This window comes from Meriones unguiculatus, chromosome 9 (genome assembly GCF_030254825.1).
Source record: "Meriones unguiculatus strain TT.TT164.6M chromosome 9, Bangor_MerUng_6.1, whole genome shotgun sequence".
NCBI classification, from domain to species: Eukaryota; Metazoa; Chordata; class Mammalia; order Rodentia; family Muridae; genus Meriones; species Meriones unguiculatus.
Window position 1 is genome coordinate 50,093,356 of NC_083357.1, and position 26,019 is coordinate 50,119,374.

The 26,019-nt window shown below is 38.1% G+C and overlaps 1 protein-coding gene across 4 annotated transcripts in view; it reads left to right on the plus strand.

Annotated features, from left to right (window-relative positions):
- Pspc1 (paraspeckle component 1) overlaps positions 1-26,019 on the plus strand; it is an 86,443-nt gene that overhangs the window by 17,452 nt on the left and 42,972 nt on the right. For all 4 annotated transcript variants that reach the window (XR_002477432.2, XM_021663825.2, XM_060391144.1 and 1 more), the window contains exons 5-6: positions 4,647-4,731; positions 17,173-17,278. Coding sequence is in view for 3 of the 4 variants with exons in the window: in XM_021663825.2 (XP_021519500.1) it covers positions 4,647-4,731; positions 17,173-17,278 (191 nt within the window). In the remaining variant the exon portion in view is untranslated. The remainder of the gene's footprint in view (positions 1-4,646; positions 4,732-17,172; positions 17,279-26,019) is intronic.

Below are 26,019 nucleotides of genomic sequence, written 5' to 3' on the forward strand. Positions count from 1 at the left end.
ATACCCATACACATCCACATAAAGGGGGAAAAAGTGTTAGTAGGCTGTGTTTATAGTTGGTAGATTGCATGCCTAGAATGTATAAAGCTCAGGATTATATTTTAAGTGGGATCGGTTGATGAATGTTTGTATTCCTAAGACTTGGGTGTTGGAAGCAGGAGGATCAGAAGTTCCAGAACAGTCTGGATTACAAGGGACATTATATTAAAAAAAAATTTTTTTTTCTACATGTAGTATCGCTGGAGGTAATTCAAGGATGTTTAATTTTGCTAGTAATACAGATACATATTCTGTTGATAAAAAGGGAAGCAGTTGCATGGGCTAAAGCCACATGTGAAATTTTATTTGGTGGAAAGATTAGGTTAAGTGCTAGGTTTTACTTATATATATTTTTATGTACATTGGTGTTTGACTACATGTCTGTCTGTGAGGATGTCGGATCTCCTGGAACAGGAGCTACAGGCAGCTGTGAGCTGCCATGTGCGTGCTAGGAACTGAACCCCAGGTCCCTTTAAGAGCAGTTAGTGCTCCCAACTGCTGAGCCACCTCTCTAGCCCTGAGTGCTAGCTTTTAAAATTGTTACTGTGCTTCCAAAGAGCATCAAAGTGGAGGTACGATTTTTGTTAAATGGTAGAGCACTTTAAAAAATATATATATATATATTTATTATTTATACAACATTCTGCCTGTGCACCAGAACAAAAGAGCGCATCAGACCTTACTGTAGATGGTTATGGGCCACCATGTGGTTGCTGGGAATTGAACTCAGGACCTTTATGGAAGAACAACCAGTGTTGTTAACCTCTGAGCCACCTCTCCAATCCTGGTAGAGCACTTTTAAGTATACACAAGGCTGTGGATTCAGTCCCTAGGCGGACCTCAAGGTGAGAAGAAGGAAGAGGGAGTACCAGATGGTTAACCTGGTAGGCAAGAAAGGACTCGTGTGTTCATGGATGTGAGGATTCAGGAAGAATAAATTCATGTTAACTGGCAAAAGCATGAGACTGCTAAATTAATTTTTAAGAGCAGTCTTTAAATAAATGTTATATGTCTTTGTAAGACATGTATGCATGTTGCCCTCAGAAACCAGAAGAGGGCATTGGAGTCTCTGAAATTGGAAGTAGCAGATTGTAGTGAGCTGCCATGGTGCTGGGAATCAAACCTGGCATGCCCTGGAAGAGCAGCCAGTACTCTTAACTCTTGAGTACCTCTTCAGCCCCAAGAGCAGTCTTAATAGGAATGATCTGCTGTCATTTGGGAGGCACATAAGTGACACCAAGATGAGCTGCTTAAATAGATCTTAGAAGCTTCCCTTTTTTCTTTTTAGTCTGGCTTTTTTTTTTTTTTTTCAAGATTTATTTGTTTAGTATTTACAGATTTCACTATAGATGGTTGTGAGCCACCATGTAGTTGTTGGGAATTGAACTTAGGAACTTTGGAAGAACAGCCAGTGCTCTTAACCTTTGAGCCATCTCTCCAGCCCTTTTTCTGGCTTTCTTACATTCATTTGTTTACTCACATTTTCCTTTTCTGTTTTTTGCAGGTTTTTTTTAAATTTATTTTAGATTATCTTTCATTTATTTATTTTATATATATATTTTTATTGTACAAATATGTATCTATGAACCATGTGCATACAGTGTTGTCAGAGGCTAGAAGGTGTCTCCTAGGACTGGAATTCTAGATGGCTGCTATGTGTGTGCTGGGAATTGAATCCAGGTCTTCTGGAAGAACAGCCCTGGCTCTTAAATGCTGATCTCTTTCTAGCCCTGTCCTGTACCTCAAGCTGACATTGAACTTTCAACTAACTATATAGCTGAGGATGACTGTGATCTCCTAATTATCCTACCTCTTCTCTCAATTGCCTAAATTAAGTATATCCCTATCTCCCCCCTTCTGTTTTTTTTTTCTTTTTCTTTTTCTTTTTCTTTTTGTAGTTAAAAAAAAAAAAAACATTTTAGGGCTTTAAATTTTTTTTGTCTGTCTAGGTACATATGTCTGTCTGTATGTATGCATCTATCTTGAGATGGGGTGAGGTTTTATGTAGCCCAGGCTACCCTCAACCTTGGCTGTATAGTGTAGGATAAACTGGAGCTCCTAATTGTTCACTCAAGCGCTGGAAGTATCAGTGTGTGCCACTATGCATGGTATAGTGTTTACTACTATGTGGTACCCAGTGCCTGTGCTCCTAGTATTTGTCATGTAGAGGCTAGAGGATCAGCTTAAGGTTATCCTCTCGGCTATGTATAGTGAATTCAGAATATGGCCTGGACTTTGTGAGACCCTGTCTTAAACACTTTCACCCCTTACGACCAAAAGAAAAGTCGAAAACATTGCTGATCTCTAAATCCTTTTGGTAAATTCTCATTTCTGTTAGGATAAAATACAGGACTTTATTATTTTTAGTCTCACTGTTGTCCAGGCTAACTCAGCATCCATGAGCTCCAGTTTTTGGGCTCAAACTTTTTAATTAATTAAAAAGTTTAATCACTTTGTATCCCAGCTGTAGCCCTCTCCCTTATCCACTCCCAAACCCACCCTGCCTCCTTCTTCTTCTATGCCCCTCTCCCAGACCAATGATAGGGGAGGTCCTCCTCCCCTTCCATCTGACCCTAGCCTATCAGGTCCCATCAGGACTGGCTGTGTTGTCTTCCTCTGTGGCCTGTTAAGGCCGCTTCCCCCTCAGGTGGAGGTGATCAAAGAGCAGTCACTGAGTTCATGTCAGAGACAGACCCTGTTCCCATTACTAGGGAACCCACTTGGACACTGAGCTGCCATGGGCTACATCTGTGCAGGGGTTCTAGGTCATCTCCATCAATGGTCCTTGTTTGGAGTATCAGTCCCAGAAAAGACCACTATGTCCAGATTTCTTGGTTCTGTTGCTCTTCTTGTGCCTTCTTTTTTTTTTTTTTTTTTTTTTGGCCATAGTCTTTTTGAGAGGTTAGGACTACAAACTGAACTTGGTATAAGTCGGGCAGTGGTTGCTTACACCTTTTATCCTAGCATTTGGGAGGCAGAGCCTGTCATTTTGAGACCATCCTTGTCCACAGAGCACATTCCAGGACAGCCAGAGCTACACAGTGAAATCCTGTCTTGAAAGACAGTATTTTTATGTGTCTGGGTGTTTTGCCTGCATTTGTGATATGTATGTCTGTGCACCAAGTACATGTGTGCCCAAGGAGGCCAGAAGAAGACATTGGGTCCTGTGGGAGTGGTTAGAGTTTATTTTCCATGTGGGTACTAGAAGGGAACTGAGTGCCTCTGCAAGAGTAGTATGTGCTGTCCTCTGACACACTGACCCATGTCTCTGTCTCAAGTCTTGATTTTTCTCTGTGGCTATGTGTGTATGTACATATGTTTTCTTTATTTACTTTTAGTTATTTTTTTAAGATAGGGTCTCACCATGTAGTACTGGTTGGCTTGGAATGTAAACTAGTCTGGCCTGGAAGTCACAGAGTCCTCTGCCTCCCAAGTGCCCAGTTGATAAAATAATCTTGAATCATAGTTATCTTATAAAGAAATCTTCTGTTGTTTTGAAACAGGGTCTCTCTGTTATGTAGCTCTAGCTGTCCTGAAACTCCCTATGTAGACCAGGCTGGCCTGGAACTTCTAGAGATCCACCTGCCTCTGTCTTTTGAGTACTGGGGTTAAAGGTGTGCCACCACACCAAGCTTGTATGCAAGTATTAACCCTGTATTAAATAGGTTGGTTTAGGTATCACTTTATGATGATCATCTGACCATCAGATGTTCATCTTCATCTTCTGTTGCTTTACAATAGCATAGAAGCTGTATGTGGTATCCCTTGCTTGTAATCAATCATGGAACCCTGGGCAGAGAGGCAGGAAGATCCCAATTTTGAGATTATCCTAGACAATACTGTTTTACTGTTGCAAAGCGTTGTCTCAAAAAAACCAGACATGGTTGTTCATGTGTATAGTCTTGGCATTTTTGAAGCTGAAAAAGGTGGATTGCAGTGAATTTGAGACTTCCTCGGCTACATAGTGGATTCTGGTTTGGTCTAGTGTAGTGGTTCTCAACCTTCCTAATGCTTCATCTCTCTCTCTCTCTCCTGATGTTGTGGTGACCCCCAACCATAAAATTATTTTTGTTACTACTTCATAAACTGTAGTTTTGCTGCTGTTATGAATCATGATAAAAATATTTGTGTTTTCAGATAGTCTTAGGTGACTTATAAAAGGGCCTTTTGCTCCCTAGACCTACAGGTAGAGAACCACTGGTCTAGGGTATGATACTATCTCAAACACCTACAGAAAATTAAAAAGGTCAAAAACAAAAAGAGGTGACTGGAGAGCTGTTTCAAAAGTTAAGAGCACTTGCTGCTCTTCCAGAAGACCTAGTTTCAATTCCCAGCACCTACAACTGTCTGTAATTCTAGTTCCAAGGGATCTATCTAATGCTCTCTTCTGGCTTCCTTGGATACCAGCCATTATGTACATACATATATTCAGGCAAACTATTAATAAAAAATAAAAATAAATCCTTGAAACAAAACCAGAAAGAAAGCAGCAGAAGCAGTATTTTCTTAGCTCTTATGTATGCCAGTAATGGAGATTCTACTTTTGAGTGTGAAAACACAGAAAAGGAAGGTTAAAAAAATACTAATATGTAGTCAATAATTTATAGATCTAATGAGGCGTCAAGAAGAACTCAGACGCTTGGAAGAACTCAGAAACCAAGAATTGCAGAAACGGAAGCAAATACAACTGAGGTAAATGAACATCAATTATAAAAGTGTCTGTTTCATTGTATGTTTTGAGAAAATTTCCTGTCATTCATTATAAGTAAGTTGTGAAAATAGTAGCAATATGGAGAAAACTTTTGTCCACACGTAGGAAATTACAATATGCCATAATTTTGTTGTCATTGTGATTTCTGGTTATGGGCACTTCGATTGCATATACTTTGAATTTAAGTATTACATGTAATTTATTTTAAGAATGCTCAGTGATTTGCTAGGTTGTTTTTCCAGGTACATTTGGATTGCTATTTTGCCTGGTTTTGTTTTGAGACAGGGTCCCACTATGTAACCTAGGCCAGCTTGTCACTGTTGTGTACCAGGTTGGCCCCAAAGTCTAGACCTTCCTGCTTTGCTTTTTCCAAGTGCTAGAAGTGCAGGCTTGTGCCACTGTGTCCAGTGTATGTAGTGTTGGGCTCTTGCATAGTGGATACTTTACCAACTGAGCTACATGCTCAGCTTAGAGTGTGGGCGTTTAAGATCACGTAGTCTTCAAAGTTCTAAAAATTGAAGCTAATGTTTTAAACAAAGGTATGATAGATGAAACAAACTTGTAATTTTTGTTTTGGAAAATTTTTATGTTTTCAAAGTACTATATTATAAAAGTAGTGAGGGGAGCTGGAGAGATGGTTCAGTGGTTAAGAGCACTGTCTGCTCTTCCAAAGGACTCGGGTTCAAGTCCCAGCACCCACATGACAGCTCACAACTGTCTGTAACTCCAGCTCTAAGGGATCAGATACCTTCATGCTGATGTACGTAAAATAAAATTAAAAAAAAAAAATAAAAGTAGTGAGGGGCTGGAGAGCTGGCTCAGAGGTTAAGAGCATTCCAGAGGACCCGGGCTCACTTCTCAGGACTAGTATGGCAGCTCACAACTGTCTGCAACTGCAGTTCCAGGGGATCCAACACCTTCGCACAGACATACTACAGGCAAAACACCAATTTACAAAAATAAAAATGAGTGAGGTTTTTTTATTTCCCCACCCCGAGACAGTTTATTTATTATGTAGGTGTGACTTGCAAGAGAATGAACTTGAATAAGCTGAAATTTGTAGATAATAGAATGTTTGTCATTTTGTAGAGGAATGAAATACCAAGCCAGGAGAGACATGGAAAGAACCTTACATGCCTATTGTTAAGTAAAATATAACAATCTAAAAAGGCCAGATACTTTATGACTTCAGTGACTATGGAAACAGCAAGCCAGGGAGATGGGATGATCAGGGATTATTAGAGGTTAGTGAGTCAAAATGAAGATGTGGGATATTGTTTTAAATTTTTATTTTTATTTTGTATGTATATGAGAGTGCCTGTATATATTCACTAGAAGCCAGAAATCAGGTATCAGATTCCTTGGAACTCTAGTTACAGGTGGTTGTAAGCCTCCATGTGGATTCTGGGAACCCAGGCTCTTCACAAAAGCAACAAGTGCTCTTCTGAGCCCTCTTCAGGAAATCAGATTTTTAGGACAGGGAGGCTGGTTTGTATGATGTTATATTTTATCTTTGTTTGAAACTATAGCATGCACACAAAAACTGAAACCTAATAAAAATATTAAACTTGGGTTGATAATGATGTGTCATTGGGGTTCATGAATTTTAACAAATGAGACATCTAGTAGACATATTGACAGTAGGTTGTTGTGGATTTGGGGGTGCGAGGAACACTCAATTTTCTTGGGAGCCATAAGTGTTCAAAAATGAATAGAACAGAACAGAACAGAATAGAATAAAACACACACTTGGAGGCATGCACACACATGCACAGCAAACCATACATTTATTCTGTGCTCTAGGTTAGCACTTCCCACATTGCTTTCTTTTTCGTCTTTTTGTTTTGTTTTGATTTTGGTTTTTTGAGACAGGGTGTCTCTATGTAGCAGTCCTCACTGTCCAGAACTAGCTCTGTAGACCAGCCTGGTTTCAAACTCAACAAGAGATCTGCCTGCCTCTGCCTCTCGAGTGCTGGGTTTACATGCGCGTGCCGCACTATCTGCGTTCTTTATATGCTATGTGAGCGGAAGGCGCATGCACATTTGAACAACTTCAGTGTCTCTATAGTATAGGCTGTCTTATCTGCCTCAAGTTTTCAAGTGCTGAGATTCCGCATGCCCACAGCTAGCACTGTATATTTATTAAGTGAATACTGTAGTAACTGTATTATGAAAACTGTTGGAGAATGAAGATCGATAAGATGAATGCTGGATGCTGGATTAGACTCACTTATTACTGTGAGGTCAGGGGTTTTAATTTTGAAAGGTAAATGCAGAAGTACAAGTAACTTAAAGTAAACTTACTTGTAATATTTTCACAGCACTGTTCAAGAAAAGGCTCTAGAAGCAGTGAGCATACTGACTTTCCCATATTCCCTAATAAACAAAGCTGAGTTTCTGAAGAAATTCTGTCCGTAGTAAGGAAATACACAAAACAGGATAGATTATGTCAGAAGAACCTGGAAGCCAACATGACAGAGCTTCTAATGGCCAAGCAGTTTCATCAGAAAAAGGGTAAAAGGTAGAGAGGTTGAGACAGATACTGTGAGATCATTAGCTTTAAACCATTGAACAAAATTCCTGTAAGTTCATACTGCTAAAACTATTGGTCAATTCTATACATAATGGAAAAACAACAACTCTTTGCAATGGAATTATATTTAACAAATTAAAAATGATTAAAAGGGATAGACAGTCACTGTTAAGTAATAGTGCTGTAATTATTATATAGAGAAGACAATTTTTGTTTCTGCGACAGTGCCTCACTATATATTTTACGGGGTTCCTCTTGCTTCGGTCTCCCTATGACTAGCAGTTCAGGTGTACCTTACCATATCCAGAAGACAAGATTTATTGGTGAATATGAAGTAGGTAAAACCCTTAACAACAGGATTTTTGCATAGTGTTTGTTAATACAAATAAAATTTATATCATTTATAGTTTATAAGGTGGTACCTACTTGGTGGTTAATAATCATACTGGTTGTTCTTGCAGAGGACTCAAGTTCAGTTTCTGACACCTAAATATCTGCTAACAACTCTGTATAACTCCAGTTATAGAGGATGCAATTCCCACTTCTGACCTCCTCAGGCACCGATACAGTTAAAAACAAACAAACAAAAGCCCCAGATCTTTAAAAAAATTGTATGTGGGGGCTGGAGAGGTGGCTTAGAGGTTAAGAGCACTCTGTTCTTCCAAAGGTCCTGAGTTCAATTTCCAGCAACCACATTGTGGCTCACAATTGTCTATAATGAGACCTGGTGCCCTTTTCTGGTGTGCAGACACACATGCAGGCAGAACGCTGTATAAGTAATAAATAAATAAATCTTTAAAAAATTTTTGTATGTGTTGGAGAGATGGCTCAGTGATTAAGAGAATGTACTGCTCTCCTTAAAGTTTTTTTTAATTATTATTTTTTATATTTTATTTACATAACATGTATGGGTGTTTTGCATACATGTTTATGCACCATGTGCATGCATAGAGTGCCTGTCATTAGAGGCTAGAAGAGGGAATCTCTTTGTGACTGGATTTACAAATGGCTGTGTTGCCATATTGGTGTTGGAAATGGTCCTCTGGATGAGTAGCCAGTGCTTTTAACCACTGACCTGTCTCCCAACCTGAGTATACTGCTCTGCAAAGGACTGCAAAGGACTCTGCAAAGTTTGATTCTCGGCACCCAAATAAGGGAACTCGTAAACCTCCAGCTTGAGGAGAACAATCTTTTGTGAGCATCTGCACTCACATACACAAACACAGGCATTCCCATACACATAATAAAAATAAATTTTAAAGTTTTGCATTAAGGTCAAATGGAAAAATAGCAAACTTAAAGTAGAGAAACCCAGCAGACAGCACGGCAACTAAATGTTGAAATTCTCCATTATTCTAATGAAATAGTTCATATTAGGCATCTGTTGCTATTACTCAGTAAGGATACAGCATGTGATATCTTTTCTGATATTCTTGCCAACAACGGATAATCTCATTCTCATCAAGAGAAAACACTAGACCAGTGCAAATTGAGGGATAGTGTACAAAACTGGTTCTCTTTAAAATAAAAAGTGTGTGTGTGTGTGTGTGTGTGTGTGTGTGTGTGTGATGTGTCTGTGTGTACTTGCTGTGGTGAGCTTGTGGAGGTCAGTAGGCAAGTTACTGAAATCTTTTAATCCCTGGTTTAGGGATTAAACTAAAGTCACCAGCTCCCAGGGACACACCCTTTTATATCCTGAACTGTCTTGCTGGCCCTCAGTTTTCTTTAAATAGAAATTGGAGCCAGCTGTAAAGGTGGTTCACTGGTCTAGAGCCATGTCCTACTTATGTAGAGATCTTGGGTTTGGCTCCCAGCACCCACAGAACTCTTTGTAACCCCATCACCAGGCTATGCTCATAATTTACACGCACACGCACGCACGCACGCACACACACGCACGCACGCACACGCACGCACACACAACACATACAAACACACACATAGGCGAGTATTCATACACATGCAATAAAAAAAATAAATGTTTTTGCATGTGTTTATATATAGCCTTGGAACTTGTATGTCCTCGAACGCACTCTGTAGTCCAGGTTTGCCTTAAACTCAGAGATTTGCCTGCTCTTACTCTCAAGTGCCTGGGATTAAAGGTGTTTGCCATCACACTTGGCCTAAATAAATAAATATTTTTGTTTGTTTTGTTTTTAGAGACAAGGATTCTTTGTGTATCCTTGGCTCTTCTGGAACTTGATCTATAGACCAGGCTTGTTTTATACTCAGAGAGATCTCCCTGCCTCTGCCAAGTGCTTGTATTAAAAATATGTGTGCCATCACTGAACCACAATTTTTTTTTTTTTTTTAAATAAGTAGATCTTAGAAAGGAAGGAAGGACTAGGCAGGTTTCTTGGTGGGTAAAAGCACTTGCTGTGCAAGCTTAACTTCCTGAATTGTTGGATCTCTGAGCCTAGGTGAAAACCTTGTTAGGGTGGCATACCTCTGTAATCCCAGCACTGTTACTTTAAGATGGAAGGCAGACATAGTAGAATATGTTCTCTTAGGGCATGCAGTAATCTAGAGGCTGTAGTAGGATGACAGAACTAAGAGCTTCTGTGTCAACAAGGTGGAAGGACAGAGTTGACTTCCAAAAAGGTGTCTTCAGCCCATGTGAGGGCTGTGGCATGCATGGACTTCTATAATCACATGAACAAATACAGTATTAAAGATAAACAAAAAACAAAACCAGTTATTCAAAGCCAGACATGGTGCACATGCTTGTAATCCCAGCACTCAAATAAGCAAATAATTCCTTGAGAGGTAGGAATAATACTGTGAGTTTGAGGGTAACCTGAATTAATGGAGAGCAAGTCTCAAAGACAAATAAGTAATAAGAAAATAATGCAGTGGTTCTCAAGCTTCCATCATGAAGCACTACATCCTGCCTGCTGCATTTCTTTTCAGACATACTAGCATTTATGTGCATGTGTCTCTGTAAAGTGATGTGGATACCCATAGGAGCCAGCATAGGCTGTCAGATCCCTGCTACCTAACATGGGTGCCAGGAATCTAATTCCGGACCTCTGCAAGAGAAGCACTCTCTTTCTCCCTCTCTTTCTCTCTGGGTCTCTGTCTCTGTCTCTTTCTTTCAGTCTTGGTCTCTGTCTCTGTTTTGAGAGTTTCTTTATGTAAGAGCCCTGGCTGTCCTGGACTCCTTTTATAGACCAGGCTGATCTCAAACTCACAGAGATCTGCCTACCTTTCCCTACCAAGTGCTGACATTAAAGGTGTGTGCCACCACTGTCCGGCTAGCCGTAATATTCTTAACTGCCAAGCCATCTCTCCAGCCCCTGTCTGGTTTTTCTGAGTAATTTTTCTGCTTTCTTTTACCTTTGAGATACTTGGTCAAAGCCTAGACATGCTTTCCCCGACACTCTTGTCTTTTTCATTTTTCTTTGCCGTGCTTCTGATTTTCTGATTTACTATTATTCACCTGACTGCCTTCTTCAAGTGAGACTGCCTGTTTTCTTGGGCTCTAGCTCAAAAAGCATGACAATGATTCTTTTCTTTCTCTTATCTCATTCCTAGTAACTGAAGAGATTTATAGCTTTTTTGTCTTGTTTTTTCAAACTCTTCTTCCTCCTCCTCTTCTTTTTTCTTCTTTGCTTTTTGAGACAGGGTTTCTCTGTGTAGCCCCGGCTCTCCTGGAACTCTCTCTGTAGACCAGGCTGGCTTTCATCTCAAGAGATCCACCTTCCTTTACCTTCTTATTGCTAGGATTAAAGGTGTGTGCTACCATAGCCTGGCTCAAATTGTCCTTGGCCTTCAAAAATGAGGGCAAAATTTTAAAAGAGACTGAACTGTAAGAGATTGAAGAAATAATTGTACTCCCAAGATATTTCAGTAAAGGCCTTTGCTAAGCCTGCTGACTTGAGTTTAAACCCTGGAAACCAGGTGGTGTAGAGGGCAGGTGTCATATAGGGAGGCAAACGTCGAGAAGAGATAAGAATGAAAACCTGGTACAGACTGACTATCAACCTGGGTCAGACTTTGAGGAGAGGCATTTCATTGTCAGCATATTTATTTAAAACACAGTACAATTTCAGAAAAGGCTTTCAGGCAACAATCTGTCCAATTACAGGCACACAGTAAAGTTAAGGTTTGGCTACATAGAGACATGTGATCATATGACCTCATGTGACCATGAGGGTGGGTTCTATAGCTAAAAGGTCTGGAATCTAGTGTGGTCTCTGCCCAATAGCAGAGGTCAGCAGGCCATAAAGTACTGTGACACCTATCCTAAAGACAGTAGATAATGGTCTAGGGAGGGAAAAGTATGGAGTAATTATTCTGATAGAAAAAGGTCTCTAGGTCATTAACAGCTTAACACTCTAAGCTTTCTGGATGGAATGCAGGAATTTGAATTTTATCTCCCCTCTTGAGGAGATGCCCTGTGTGATTAGCATTCCTGGTTCTCTTAGTGCTTCTCTGTAAGTGCAAGGACCTGACCTCTGTGCCGCCAGCATTGGTAGAAAGAACCAGTTCTTACAAGTTGCCCTGACTTTAACTTGCATGATGTAGTATATATCCACTCAACCCCCAATTCATAAATGTAAAAAAAGATACTAACCGGATGCTGGGTGGAATTTTATTCAGGTCCTAAAGTACGAGAATGATACAGATGGGGACACTGGTCAAAGTTGAACCAAAGATTTTATTTACTTTGTGGCATGATGGCTGAAGGTAGTCAAGAAGCTTTAATACTTGGAGCTGGAAGAGAACAGTCACACTCCTGTAACTTGTCTTCCTACTTCCTTGTGTACACAAAACCCAAAAAAACGTTGTAATGCTAAATTGTACCTGTGTTTATTTTTTCATAATCACATGGCAGTTATTTTTAAGATGCTAATAATACTGTGCAAGGTTGTATGAAGTCTGCTTTTGTAACTTTTCTATAAATCTAAAAACATTACTGAGAACATTTCCTTTATATTATAGTTTTAATAGGTTACCTGATCCAGTTGTAAGGCTACTTATTACTTAAATATTATACTGTTTATTTCATTATATTTATATTCATTATTACATGACTGATTTGACTCTTTAAAATGCGAAGAAATTGAGCACTAATAATATCTCAAAAAGGAGATGACAGTTTGATTGGCACCTCCTCTCTCCCATTTCAAAATGGATAGCTTAGCATGGTCACAAACTCATTATACTTCTGCTTCTAATTTTTCAGTGACTCTTACTGACATGTTTTTGGCAATCTTAAAAAAGTTTTTTCTTTAGATAGATTTAAAGTTTTTATTTTAGTTAGTTTGCCTGCCTGCATGTATGTGCATCATATATGTGCAGTACGAGTGCGCCTGCTGCCTACAGAGTCACATGAAGGGCTTTGATTTCCTGGACTGGATTATAGTTGGTTGTGAAGCTACCGTGTGAATGCCGTAAACCGAACTTGGGTCCTCTGCAAGAGCAACAAATGCTTTGCCATCTCTTTTGTCCTTGATTGGCAATGTTTATGTTTGGCAAAATTCTAGCACATGTCGGTAATCGAATGATAGATGGTCTTAACCTGGCAACTGGTGAATTTCTTTTGAAGTTAAGAATTTGGATTCAAGCTGGGTATGATGGCACATGCCTGTATTCCCTCCACTTAGGAGGTCAAGACAGCCATATTGTTCTGATTGTTGGGACCAATCTGCATTATGTAGTAAGTTTCTGGTCATCTTAAACCTAATTTAAGAAATGTGATTTTATATCTGGGGAGATGGCACAGTGATAAAGATCTCAAACTGCCCAGGCTTAGCACCCTGCCTGTAATTCCATTATGCAGAAAGTAGAGACAAGGCATCAGTCACTGTGGCAAGCTGCCACTGCTGTCTGAATTGGTGAGAAGGCCTGCCTCTCAGTAAATAGAACTGAGAGATATTAAGGAAGACACCTTACGTCATTCTCTGGCTTCCACATACACCCTTCCCTCTTGTCGGGATTACAAATGTACAACAGTGTGCTCATCTTTTATAAGAGTGTTGGGGATCTGACCTCAGGTCCTCATACTTGGTAAAACCAGGCACTTTATCAATTGAGCCATTTTCTCAGTGCTGATTTTTGTTCTTTATATTTTGAGACAGGTTCTTTGGCTTGCCAGGAATTTGCCATCTAGACCACAGAGATCTGCCTGCCTCTGCCTTTTGAGTGCTGGGATTAAAGGCATATGCCTACAACACCCAGCTTGTATTTTCTTTCTTAAGCCATTCAGTGTATTAAAATGGATATTGGGCTCTATGATAGATAGGAGGGCATAGCGCTAACCAAGAATAACAATGTAGCTACAGATTTTTACTATCTGTTTTATATTGGTACAAATTTTAGAAATAATGATAGGAAATAATTTTAGAAATAATAATTTTTGGTGGGGATCTGGGGGTTGAAAACAGTACCCTATGCATACCAGACAAATATTCTATTACTGAATATAATAACCATTTAGACCAGTGTATTCTCCTCCAATTCAAGCCAAATTAAAGTATATAAAGGCAAGTTTATTGGCGCTCTCAGGTAGGCTCACTGATCTCACAGGAGGAGATCAGGGATGTTACCATGCAGACAGAAAATTGAGGGGCAGAGAGAAAAAGCATGGTGTGGGGTTGGGGAAGGAATGGGGTAGGTGAACAAAATTTTAGGATTGTATAGTGAAGAGCTGCTGCAGGAGAGGATGCAATGTGCTGGAGAGTTCAGATAGGGATTGAGGGATGCTTAGGAGAACCTGGAGGCCAAGTTTGCTTTGGTTTCTTAAATAGGCACCTTAGCCACGTGTCCAGGGTCTTAATCCCAACAGCCAGTCTTTTTCTTAGCTTTTAATTTTAACCCTAAACAATAATGTAGACATTCTTCCTGTTGCTAGATAAAAATCTTCTGCAACATTTGTGTACCTTGGCATCTGTGAACCTCCTGTCCTACATTTATTTTGTTTTTATCCTATTGCTGTTGCAAATAGTGAAAAAGTGTGGCTCTCTGTTCATAAATCCTTGCTTGGACAAATATTTCTATACAGTTTACAAGAAATCAGTTTCACATTAAAATTGCATGTTGGAATATGGCCTCCAACAGAATCCCTATGTTCACAATACTTGTCTGCAGTATTATAAACCTCTGAAGCCAAACTTTGGTTTTTTTTTCAAAATTCATTTTATTTATATGACTGTGTTTGCCTTCCTCTGTGCAGGTGCCTGTGGAGGATCCCCTGGTACTTGAGTTACAGACAATTGTGAACTGCCTGGTTTAGGTTTTGGGAATAAAACCCCAGTCCCTTGGAAGAGCAGCAAATGATAGAAATAGTTAAACCATTTCTCCTGCTTCCTATTTTTTGAGACAGTGTTTTTCTATATGTAGTCCTGGCTAGCTTGGAACTCACTGTGTCAACCAGGCAGGCCTGTACTTCACAAAAATCTGTCTGCTTCTGCCTCCTCTTGAGTACTGTGATTAAAGGCGTGTGTCACCAAGCTACACCATGCGGACGTTTTGACACGCGTTCTCATCCCAGGGTGACCTCAAAAGTTCTGAACCTCTTGTCTCTACCTCCAGTTCTAGTACAGTCAAGTACCACAGCACATCTTGCATGAAGTGCGGGTACCCTTTATTTATTTTTGAGATCTTTGAGTGTTTCGCCTGTGGTTTATGTCTGTGCACCCCATTCATGCACTGTGCACAAGGAAGCCAGAGAAGGCATTGGATCCACTAGAACTGGTGTTGCAGATGGTTGTGAGCTGCTACCAAAGTCCTCATCAAGAGCTGTCTGTGCTCTTAACCACTGAGCAATCTTTTCAACCCTTAAATGATTTAAAGGCAGAGTCTGGCATGAGCCTTGTGGCAGTGAGTGACCTGAACTGATGTAATTATGGAATACCTGTGCTTTTTCAGTGGGTGTGCATATTTATTTTACTGTAGAAAAGGGGGGCTGCCCCATATTTCACGAGGAGCATAAAGCGTATTACTGTGTTTACTTTCTCTTCATTTTGTTTTTAAGACTGCCTTGCTGTGAACCGAGGCTGGTTTCTCAGTTGCAGCTTGTCTCATTGAGTCTCCCAAGTGCTGCAGTTGTAGTGGGCACTATTGTGCATAGCCTTCGGAGAAGGCCAATTTATAAGAGCAATTTATAATAAAAACTTGATACTGTAGGGCATTAGCTGTATATATCTTTGACGATTTTGGAGACAGGTTTTCACTATGTAGCCCTGGATGGCTTGGAACTTGATTTGTGGACCATACTGGCCTTGAACTTTCAGAGATATGCCTGTCACTGCTTCCTGAGTGCTGAGATAAATGGCTTATCCCACTGTTTTTTACTACTTAATCCACTATTTAAATTACTGTTTTACTTATATGTGTGTGACATAAATATTTCAGTTTGATTTAATGGCAATATCACATGAGAATTTTGCTTTAGTGTAACTGTTTACTGTCTTAATTATTTTATAGCTTAATTATGACTTTAATATTATATACACACATAATAGTGAAGTTTGCTTTCTCTAAGTGTCAACAAATTTTTTAAAAACATATTTTCTAAACTGGGCACAGTGACAAATGCTTGTAATCCCAGCACTCAGGGAAGCAGAGGCAGGTGGATCTCTGTGAGTTCAAGGCAAGCTTGGTCTATAAAGTAGTCCAGGACAGCCAAGGCTACTCAGAGAAACCCTGTCTCAGGGAGAGAAAAAAAATTTTTGTTTTTGTTTTTGTTTTTTTAGCTAAGTAGTGGTGACACATGCCTTTAATCTCAGCACTTTGGAGGTAGAGCCGGCTGGGTTTCTGTGAGTTTGAGGTTAGTCAATCTACAGAGTGAGTGTCAGTATCTATATTATTATATACATAAATATAGAACATAAATTATATGTTATATATTTATGCATACAATGATATGTTTTTTGTGTTTTAGTGTTTTGCCTGCATTTATGTATATGAGCCTTATGTGCATCTGGTCCCTGTGGAGGTCAGAAGTGGGTGTTGGAGCCATAGAAAGTGGTTGTGAGCCACCATGTAGATGCTAGGAACAACTTGGGTCTTCTTTCTGAGCGATAGTAAACATAGTAAATGTTTCTTGACAAGGACGAAATAGCAATTATGTTAGGTCTGTTGATATCTAGCTCTACTACTTTGCTAATGTGGCCCCAAAGTAGCCATAGGCAGTAAATGACCGATTTACAAGTTTTGTATTGACAATTCCAGCAAGTTTCCTTATTGGTTTAATGAACAAAGAGAAAAAAAGGCTTTATAATATCTTCTGTGCATAGTTGGTTCTTTGTGCTAATGTACTTTCAGTTTCTTTATATTAAAGTTTATTACATACATTATATATAAAGGAATTCATTAGGACATTCTCTCATAAATGTAAAATATTTTAGCTATATTCAACCCCATCATCCTTTCCCTTTCATTCCTGCTGTTCCCCTTCATCCCATCTTTGGTTAGACTTTGAATAGGAATTTTGCTATGCAGGTTATAGATTCTCTCTTCCTTTTAACCACCTCCTCTCTTTTACCCTCTCCTAGCACTAGATGAACCCCTTTGGTTCATGCTTTGTGTGTGTTAGACTAGTCTTTTACCACTGAGCTATATCGCTTGTCTTTGTTTTAGTTCAGACAACTTCCTAGGCAGTAATCCAAGCTAGATTTAAACTTGTGCTCTACTGAGGAGATTACAGTTCATCATTACAGCTCCATGATATAAGCTGAGTTATATGTTGTGACTTTGTTTGTCTTTTGGTTGTTCCTTGATTTAGAGTTTTGTAGCAAAATAGAAGACAAAGTTTAGGATGCCATAAGCAGTCCTTAGTCACCAACTTGGCATATATAATGTAACTTACAGAAGCCTCTCCCCACCTCATAAATAAAGCACCTAGTGGCTCTAATGCTGAAACTTTTTAAAACAATGTTCTCAGACATGAAGAGGAACATCGTCGTCGTGAAGAAGAAATGATCAGACACAGAGAACAGGAGGAACTGAGGCGGCAACAGGAGGGCTTTAAACCAAACTATATGGAAAATGTAAGTAGGATATTGCTTAACCAGATGACTTAATATATTGGATGCTGTGTGTTTAGAACTTTGGATTTTGTTTTTTTCATAGTTATTTTCTAATTTCTGAATTTTTCATGGTTGTTACACTAGTGATTTTGTTATTGTTTTGTAAGAAGTTCATTAGTTCCTGGACTCATAAAATTCATAAAAGGCTGTTGTAGGTCTTCTGTTTTAATCGATTGGTAAAAATACATGTTCTGCAGTAGGATACCTTGATACGTGCATCTTCTATGCCTGACTTTTATACTGTACTGTTTGAAGTCTTTATTTTTGAAAGTATCAGATATATAGTGTCCAATCATAACACCTCTAAATATAGAGCTGAACTTTTTCATCTTGAACATTATCTTTTCTGAATTATTTTGTGTAAAATACTTAACTTCGTCCAATTTTGTTAATCACTATGTTAATATTAACTGTTTAAAGCCCAGTTTGCAAAGATTTTAAATGGATTTGTATGGTGGGGTTTGTTGTCTGATGTAGTCCCATTAATTTTAGTCTGTAGGCACTCTCTCTCCCTGCCTCCCTCCCTCAGTCCCTTCCTCTCTCTCTTCCTCCCTCTCTTCCTTCCTTCTTTCCTCTATCTATCTACCTACCTACCTACCTACCTACTTACACAGTACACCATTATGTAAACTAGAGCAACTCATGTACAGCATTTCCTGGTTACAGGTTATTCAGCACCTTCTTTTGTTCAGGGTGCTCCAGGTTTAAATTTAAAAAGAAAATATTTATTAGGGTTTAGGAGCTTGTGCCATGGTGTGTATGTGTGGAGGCCAGAGGACAACTTTGTGGAGTCTGTTGTGTTCTCATATTTTATGTATTCTGGGGATCAAATGCAGGTCTTCAGGCTTGCTCAGCAAATGCCTTCTCTCCGGGCTTATGTTTTTGTTTTTTTCACAGAGATGGTGGCTCCATGAATACTTCAAAAATTCTTAATGATAATTTAAAACTAGAGTTTCACTGTTCATTTGAAAGAATGCCAGCTGTAGTCTTTTTTCTGAAAAATACTCCGTTTTTTTTTTCTATTGTCAAAGCCATCATACTTTAAGAACTAAAACTTATTTAATACATTTCTGAGGCTGAAAGTATTAAGTCTTTGGTGCTTCATCCAACCCCCCCACCCCAGTTTCTGTTCTCATTATTTTCTATATGGAAATAGCTAGGGTTTTGTTGTTGTTTATGTTTTTAAATAGAATGAATAAACATATAAAAAAATCTTAACTGCTAGTAACAAAAAATGTGTGACCTACTATCAACTAAATAGTCTTTGGATGGAAATTATGTGGCATTTAAATTCAGTTAGAAAAATGTTCATAATTATTCTATCACCAGATTAACTGATGAAAACATTGTAAGGCCTTTTGAATTTTTATTTATTAATTTATAGCTTTACCTTTCAGTTGTCTTTTCCTTCTTGGATACTTAGCATTTAATGATTTAGACTGTAATTTCAGTTTTGAACATAAATCTGTTGGAGTTATCAATGTAAAGATACTGTATAATAATATAAAAGGAAGTAGACTCCGTATTTCCAGGCTAATATTTGTTTTCAGTCTTCAAATAATAATTGTATGTAGGTTATGTTGATAAATTTCTTAGAGAATTTCTACCGTGGAAACAGTATCTACTTCTTTTATTTACTTGAATATTCACTAAAGGATTCTGTTATAATAGCTACATACTAACTTCCTTCGTATTTTTCCTAACATGAACTGTACATGTTTTATAATGAACATAGTTATTTTTAATGTTATTAATGCTATTCTAGTGGGCTAGAAAGGTCCATTTCTAACCTTTTAAAGAATCTTTATATTTCTAAACGTAAGTTGGTCACATCATAAATGCAGTTGTAGACTGTTTTTGAAATAATGGCATTTTTTTGCTTTGTGGAAATTATTACAGATATTACTATAATATCTCTGTAGATCTTAATAATGAATGACTGGTTTTAATTTTGCTCTTCTACCATAGACCTTAATAGGAAACATTACTTCATTTTAAAATTGAGTTATGAATTTCTTAAAAATTGTAAGGTAAATTTTTTGCGTGTGCATGTATGTGTGTTGGATTGGAGGAGGGTTCATGAGTAAATGTGAAGATCACATGACAGCTTTTTGGAGCTGGCTTTTGTATGGATTCTGAAGATGGAACTTCAGTGTTCTGTCTAACCAAGAGTTTTACTTTACTTGTTGAGCCATCTTGCTGGCTCTGCAAGGTTTTGTTTGTTTTGTTTTTGTTTTTTGAGGCTGGGTTTCTCTTTTTAGCCCGGGCTGTCCAAATCCTCACTCTGTAGACCAGGCTGGCCTTTTTATGAGATCCTCCTGCCTCTGCCTCTGGAATGTTGGTGTTAAAGCTGTGCACCATCACTCTTTTGGCTTTTTTTTTAATGATTGAAAAAGAATAGGCGTGTTATCTCTGTGTGGATGTATAGCATTGTGTGCAGGTGTGGGTCACCTGGAGGTAGAGTTACACACAGGCCGTCGTGAAGCACTTGAAGTGGTTGGTGGGATCTGAATCCTGTCCTCCTGGGGAACTGCAAGTGCTCTCACCTGCTAAGACATTTTATCATAATAAAAATCATTTTCTTGCAGAAAATTTTTAAATTGGTAAAATTTTACATCTAGTGAACTTTGGGAATAGATAAATTAGACATTTAAAATACTCAGGCTGATTTTATTAGCATTTCTAAATTAGATTGTTTAGCATTTCATAAGATTATTTTACTAGAATAGGATTAGCTGCTATATTTAAATATCTAGATACTTTTCAATTTGTTAGAAAAAGTAGTTTTGCATACTTAAAGCCGTATAACAGAAATCTGATTAGAATATTATACGGCCTGAGACCACTGCCCTTTATCATACTACCAAACTTGCTACTTGTGTTTTTAAACGATTTTTTTTACTATTATTTCTTGTTTGTTTTGGATTTTTAAGACAGGGTTTCTCTGTGTAGCCTTTGCTGCCCTGAATTCACTTTGTAGATTAGGCTGGCCTTGAACTTACAGGGATTCACCTGCCTCTGCCTCCGCCTCCCTTTGTGCTGGGATTACAGGCTTGTGCTACTCTGGCCATCTACAAGATTTTTGAGGTGGCTTCTAGGTGGCTCAGCGTGGTAAGTCACTTGCTTTTCAATTGCTGGGATCCACACTATGAAAGGAGACAATTGACTTTCAGAAGTTGTCCTCCGATTTCCACACGTGCTCTGTGTCATATGGACAAAAAGACTCATAAAGATTGTTGGGGAGGTGATTGAGAGAGTAAAATATTGGCTATGCAAGCATGAGGACTTGAGAGCTGATGCATGGTCAGGCATGTTTGTAATCCCAACAGTGGTGGATGGGGTAGGGATAGAGGGTAAAAAGAAGAGGCAGTCTAAGATGGGCCCATCTGTGTGATTTGCTGTCCAGGTTCAGTGAGAGAGCTTGTCTCAAAAACCAAGTTGGAGAAATAATTGGAGGAAGACATTCCCCTGTCAACCTCTGCTCTTCACTTGGTATCCTGTGAGCAAAGGTACACACACTCACATAGACTTGTTGAAGGTTGGAAGTAGTGTCATATACTTGAGGTCAAGACTAGCCTGTCTCAAAACCAAAAGTAAAAGTGGAAGTTCTTGATTAAGAATTTAAAAGCTGGGTTGATAAGATGGCACAGCAAATAATAGTAACAACAGTTGCTGCAAAGTCGGATGACCTTAATTAGATTCTCCAGGACTACACAGTCATTTAGAACCAGCTTTCAAAGGTTGCCTTTCATCACCATATGTGTAAAAAAGAGAGAGCACAAGTGTTTAAATGTTTACATATACACATACTGAGTAAATGAATGAATACAAAGGCAAATGGAAGAAAGATACCAAAGACTAATTTTATTTATAATACTTGAATTTTGTTGAATCATCGGTTGTAATATTTATAATTCTTAAATAAATACTTATTTTGAAAGGCTACACAGATACTATATTCTGAAGAGCTGTTATATTTCAGTTATATTTAATGCTTGAGAACTTAGTAACAATGGAATTAATACTTAACAAGAAAAATCAGAGGATCTACTTAGAAGCTTTTTGTTTTGTTTTTTGAGACAAGATCTCACATAAATAAATCTTAAAAAAAATTGTAAAAAGAGAGAGAAGGTCTCACTATGTAGAACAGTCTGGCCTGGAATTCATAGAGATCTACCTGGGTATGCCCCTGGAGTGCTGGGATTACAGGGTGCTACCACGCTCAGCTACTTAGAGCCTTTTAGTAGATGAGAAACTGTAAGCACAAGGCTTTTAGCTTTATAATGTTACTGTTACTTTAAATAAACCAAACACTAAACTAAGTCTTACAGTAGTGCTTTATTCATTTCAGCAATTTTTTGTTAATGTCCAAGTATTGTGTTAACAGGTATTTTAAGGCAGTTTTTACATTCTTGTATTTGGAAAATGTGCCTTTGGAAAAAATTACTTAATGATCTTAATTCCTTTTTGTTCTTTTTAAACTTTAAAATTAGGCCATTGTTATGTGTTCTTTTTTTCACTGTTCAGTTTAGAGGAGTCACATGGTAAGTTGACCTTGTCTAATTCAGAGCCAAAGCAGGTGTTCTTGGTTAGTTTAAGGGTCTGCCTCTCAATTTGTCATTCTCTCATTGGATACACGTCAACAGTACTAAGTATATGAGGCCATGAAGTATACATTTTATTTCTTTAATAATACTGTAGCATAGGATGAGGATTAGCACTTAACTATTTAGACATTTTTGTCAGCATTTAACAGAATTATTTTTTAGACACTTTTTTCTTTTTTTTTCTTTTTTTTAGAATTCCAGGGATATAATTTTAAGTTGTCAGTCTTATTTCATACCTTTTTTAAATTTATTTTATTATTTAGAAAATGCAACTCTTTGGTAATAGCTGTTGTAATTATAAATGTGATAGTTTTCAGTCATGTAACATGTCTTACTTTCACTACCTTAATTTTTTTATTTTATATGTATGTGTGTTTCTTTCTGCATGTATTTGTGTGTACTATGTGAGTACCTGGTGCCTGTGGTGATCAGAAGATGGCATTGCATTCCCCTGGGACTGGAATTACAGTTACGCCACATGGGTGCTAGGAATTGATCACAGGTCTTTTAAAAGAGCCACTAGTGCTCTTAACCACTGAGCCATCTCTCCAGGATCCTCTATATATGTTTTTGGTTTTTTTTTGTTTTTTTTTTTTTTTTTCTTCGAGACGAGGTTTCTCTGTGTAGTCCTAACTGTCCTGTTACTCACTATGTAGACTAGGTTGGCTTCAAACTCAGATCCAACTGCCTTTGCCTCCTGAGTGCTGGGATTAAAATATGCACCACCATGTTCGGGGGAATTCATTCTGGAATTTTTGATAAGTGTACACAGAGAACTTGGGAATCGCATATGATGTATCAACTATTCAGGTTGTGTTCCTTTGTCAATGGTCTTTGTCAAGGCTGGAAACAGGACTGAGGCTGAAACTCTGCCAAGAGAGTGCTTAATTTAATATGCATGAAGCTCTGAGTTCATCCTATACGGCACAAACCCAGCATGATGGTACAGGCTTGTAATCCCACCACTGGAGAGATGGATGCAGGAGGCTCAGAAGGTCAAGGTTATTATTGGCTATGTCACAGGTTGGAGGCAGCCTAGGCTACAAAAAACCCTGACTGAAAAAAAGAGAGCAAAAAGACCCAGGAATGAACCTATTATAATTGAGTAGTAGCACACCCCTGGCACCAAAATGTCAAATAAGTGCAAAAAGGTGTGGGAGGAACAAATATAGTCAGTGATTTAAGAACACATTGTTTTTCATCTGACTTAGGAAGAACTTTTTTATTTGAAGATGGGGAGTTTCTGTAGAGTCCTGGCTGTTCTGGAACTTACTCTAGTCTCGAACTCGCAGAGATATGCCTGCCTCTGTCTCCTGAATGCTGGGATTCAATACTTGTGTCACCACTGCCTGGCTTATTCCTGCACTTTGTTTGTTTGTTTGTTTGTTTGTTTGTTTTATACACAGGGTCTTACTATGGATAGCCTACAGTGGCCTGGAACTTGCAATTTAGATCAGGCTGGCCTCAAATTTAGAGATCTTCATGCCTCACTGCCTCTGCCTCCCTGTTCCTGGGAGCAAGAGTGTGCATGCCACTGTTCCCAGTAAGTCCCTACACTTGGGCATAGTGTTTAACAAACTAATGAAAAATACTTGAGATCTACCAATATTTTGAATCCATAGGTTTATGTTATAGGCACAGCTCTGGATTTTAAAATGTTGGAAAACGTACCAACTTTTTTAGTGAAGCTTCAGAGGCACTTAAATGTGTTGAATTACCATGGTATTAATACGAATTTTCCCTGGTAAATGGGCTTGGGGAAACGGGAGAGAGTTGGGATTCATATATACAATTTAAACAGTTCAGCATTCCATGTGAATAATGCCTTCTAGATTTGGATGTCAACCTTGAGTTGGTCTCTCATACTATTTGTATGTAGGAGATGTGGTCTCACCTAATGGTATTGTTATTTTTTAGTGATTTATTTTATCTGTACCAGGGATCAGCAGACTAGAGAAGGCCTGCTCAATCTGCATGCTTTCTGTTTTTATAAATAATTTTGAAACACCAAGATTGTTAATACTTGCTTTGCCTTACAGAGGCCAAATTGACTAGTTGTGAACAAAGTAAGATTCTATATCAAGAGTTGATGGCACACAAAGTCTAAGAATATTTGGCTCTGTTTGCTGATCCCTGATCTAGAATCAGTTTGATAATTGAGGGATCTTTAAAAAAAAATGTGGGTGGCTCAGAATATCCAAACTCAACAGTCTGTAAATTACAATGCAAATTAATTAATTTATGTTTTCTTTCCAGTGTTTTTAGAAGGCCCACTGAGCAGATCTGCTCATATCGTAAGAGCCAAGGTTCCTGAGGAATCCAAATTAGGTTCATGATAGTCTTATAAAGTCAGAGCAAGAATTAAAGAAACAGCTGCTAAAGTGACGCTGCCAAACATGATTCTTTGTGGGTTTCCAAATATTTTTAGTTTTCTAACATTCTTCTTCTTGATCGTTAGTGTCAACTTTGCTGTTATTGATATCCCCATGTACATCTTTTTTTGTGTTTTATATGGGTGTTATTTTCCATTACTTTCATGGTTTAATTATACAACTTGAGTTGCTCTGGTGTGACATGTACAGAACTCGAAACAGGTTTGAGAATAATAAAATTTCAGTAATTGGAGATAGCAAAGAGAAATGACAACTATTGTTGCTAACGAGAGGGTAGGTAGGTACACATTTTCTGAAATGATTTATGTATTTTCTTAGATAGTAATTTTGTGGTTTCCACATGGTTTATTACAATATTCTTTTCTTGTTATCTAATGAGTAATTTGATTGGCTTGCAATTGAAGATATTTTTCTTTTCAGAGGAGTGGCGAGGAGTCAACTGAGCATTCAAAGGACATTTTACAAGTAATTCATATGGCCTTTTCATCTCTGGAAATAATTGAGGGAATTATACTGAGGAAAGGGTTTTTTAGACTTTGACCTGACTTGCAAGTCAACTAGTTAACAGACTTGGACATGTTAAAACCCAAAGTTACAGTGATGTTGCAGTGGTCTTGCATGGAATGTTTTATTTGTATCCATTTTGGGTTATTACTCTTTCACTTAATTTGTTCTTTCTATTAGCTAACGACTTCTAAATATTGAGGAGGGTATATAATTTTTTAGGAACTTTTTTTTTTATTGAGTGCATCACAAAAGAACGAGGAGTCTTGGTTGTTAATTAGAACACCATCTGCAGCTGGGGTACATAACTGAAATAACTTAGATGTATGGTTATACAAAAATGCACTTGTTAAGCTTCTGATATTTACTCATGTTATTGGAATGTCCTTTAGGATTTTGATACTTAGGTCTATTTGAATCAAAAGTGTTTGTCAGGGACCTGAAGAGATGGCTCATCCGCTAAGAACACTGAAGACTTTTCCAAATCAGGGCTCAATTCCCACACCCATATATATCAGGCTTACCACTTGCTGTATTTCCAGCCTCAAAGGATACAGTACCTTTTTCTGGCCTCCAAGGGCACTTGTGTGCATGCGGTACAGACGCTCCGGAAAAACATCTGTTATTTTTATTTAGATACTTAACTCTTAAATATACTAAATATTAGTTTTAATAATAATCTAGTTATAAACTTAAAGTTTTCATGCAAATTGGAGCAAGTAAATAGAGTATTCTAAATTGCTTTTTTTTTTCTCCATTTAGACCAGGCTGTCCTTAATAATAAGCTCCTGCTTTTTCCTCCCAAATGTTGGGGTTACAGGCGCGTAACATCACCCCCAGCTATTAAATTACTTTTTAAAATAGAAGACTTAGCAGTGGTTTGTTAAAAGAGTCACCGTCAGTCTATTAAGATTATGAAAAGGGCTTTGTTTTTTCTGTGATTCATATGTAAATGACTACATCTGATGGAACTCATTAGAATATCTTGTTTATATTTTATTCATCTTATCAAGGGATAACTTGGTGTTTCAGAGGAAACATAACCCAGACATTCATATATTCTCATTCTCTTTCTCTGTTTCTGGAAATTGTTTATAATATATATTCTATGTAGACATATTTTGTATGCTACCTCTGATTATTCTCAGCTCTAATGCTTTTCATTTTTGCTTGTTTTTTAGTACCTATAGATTACATA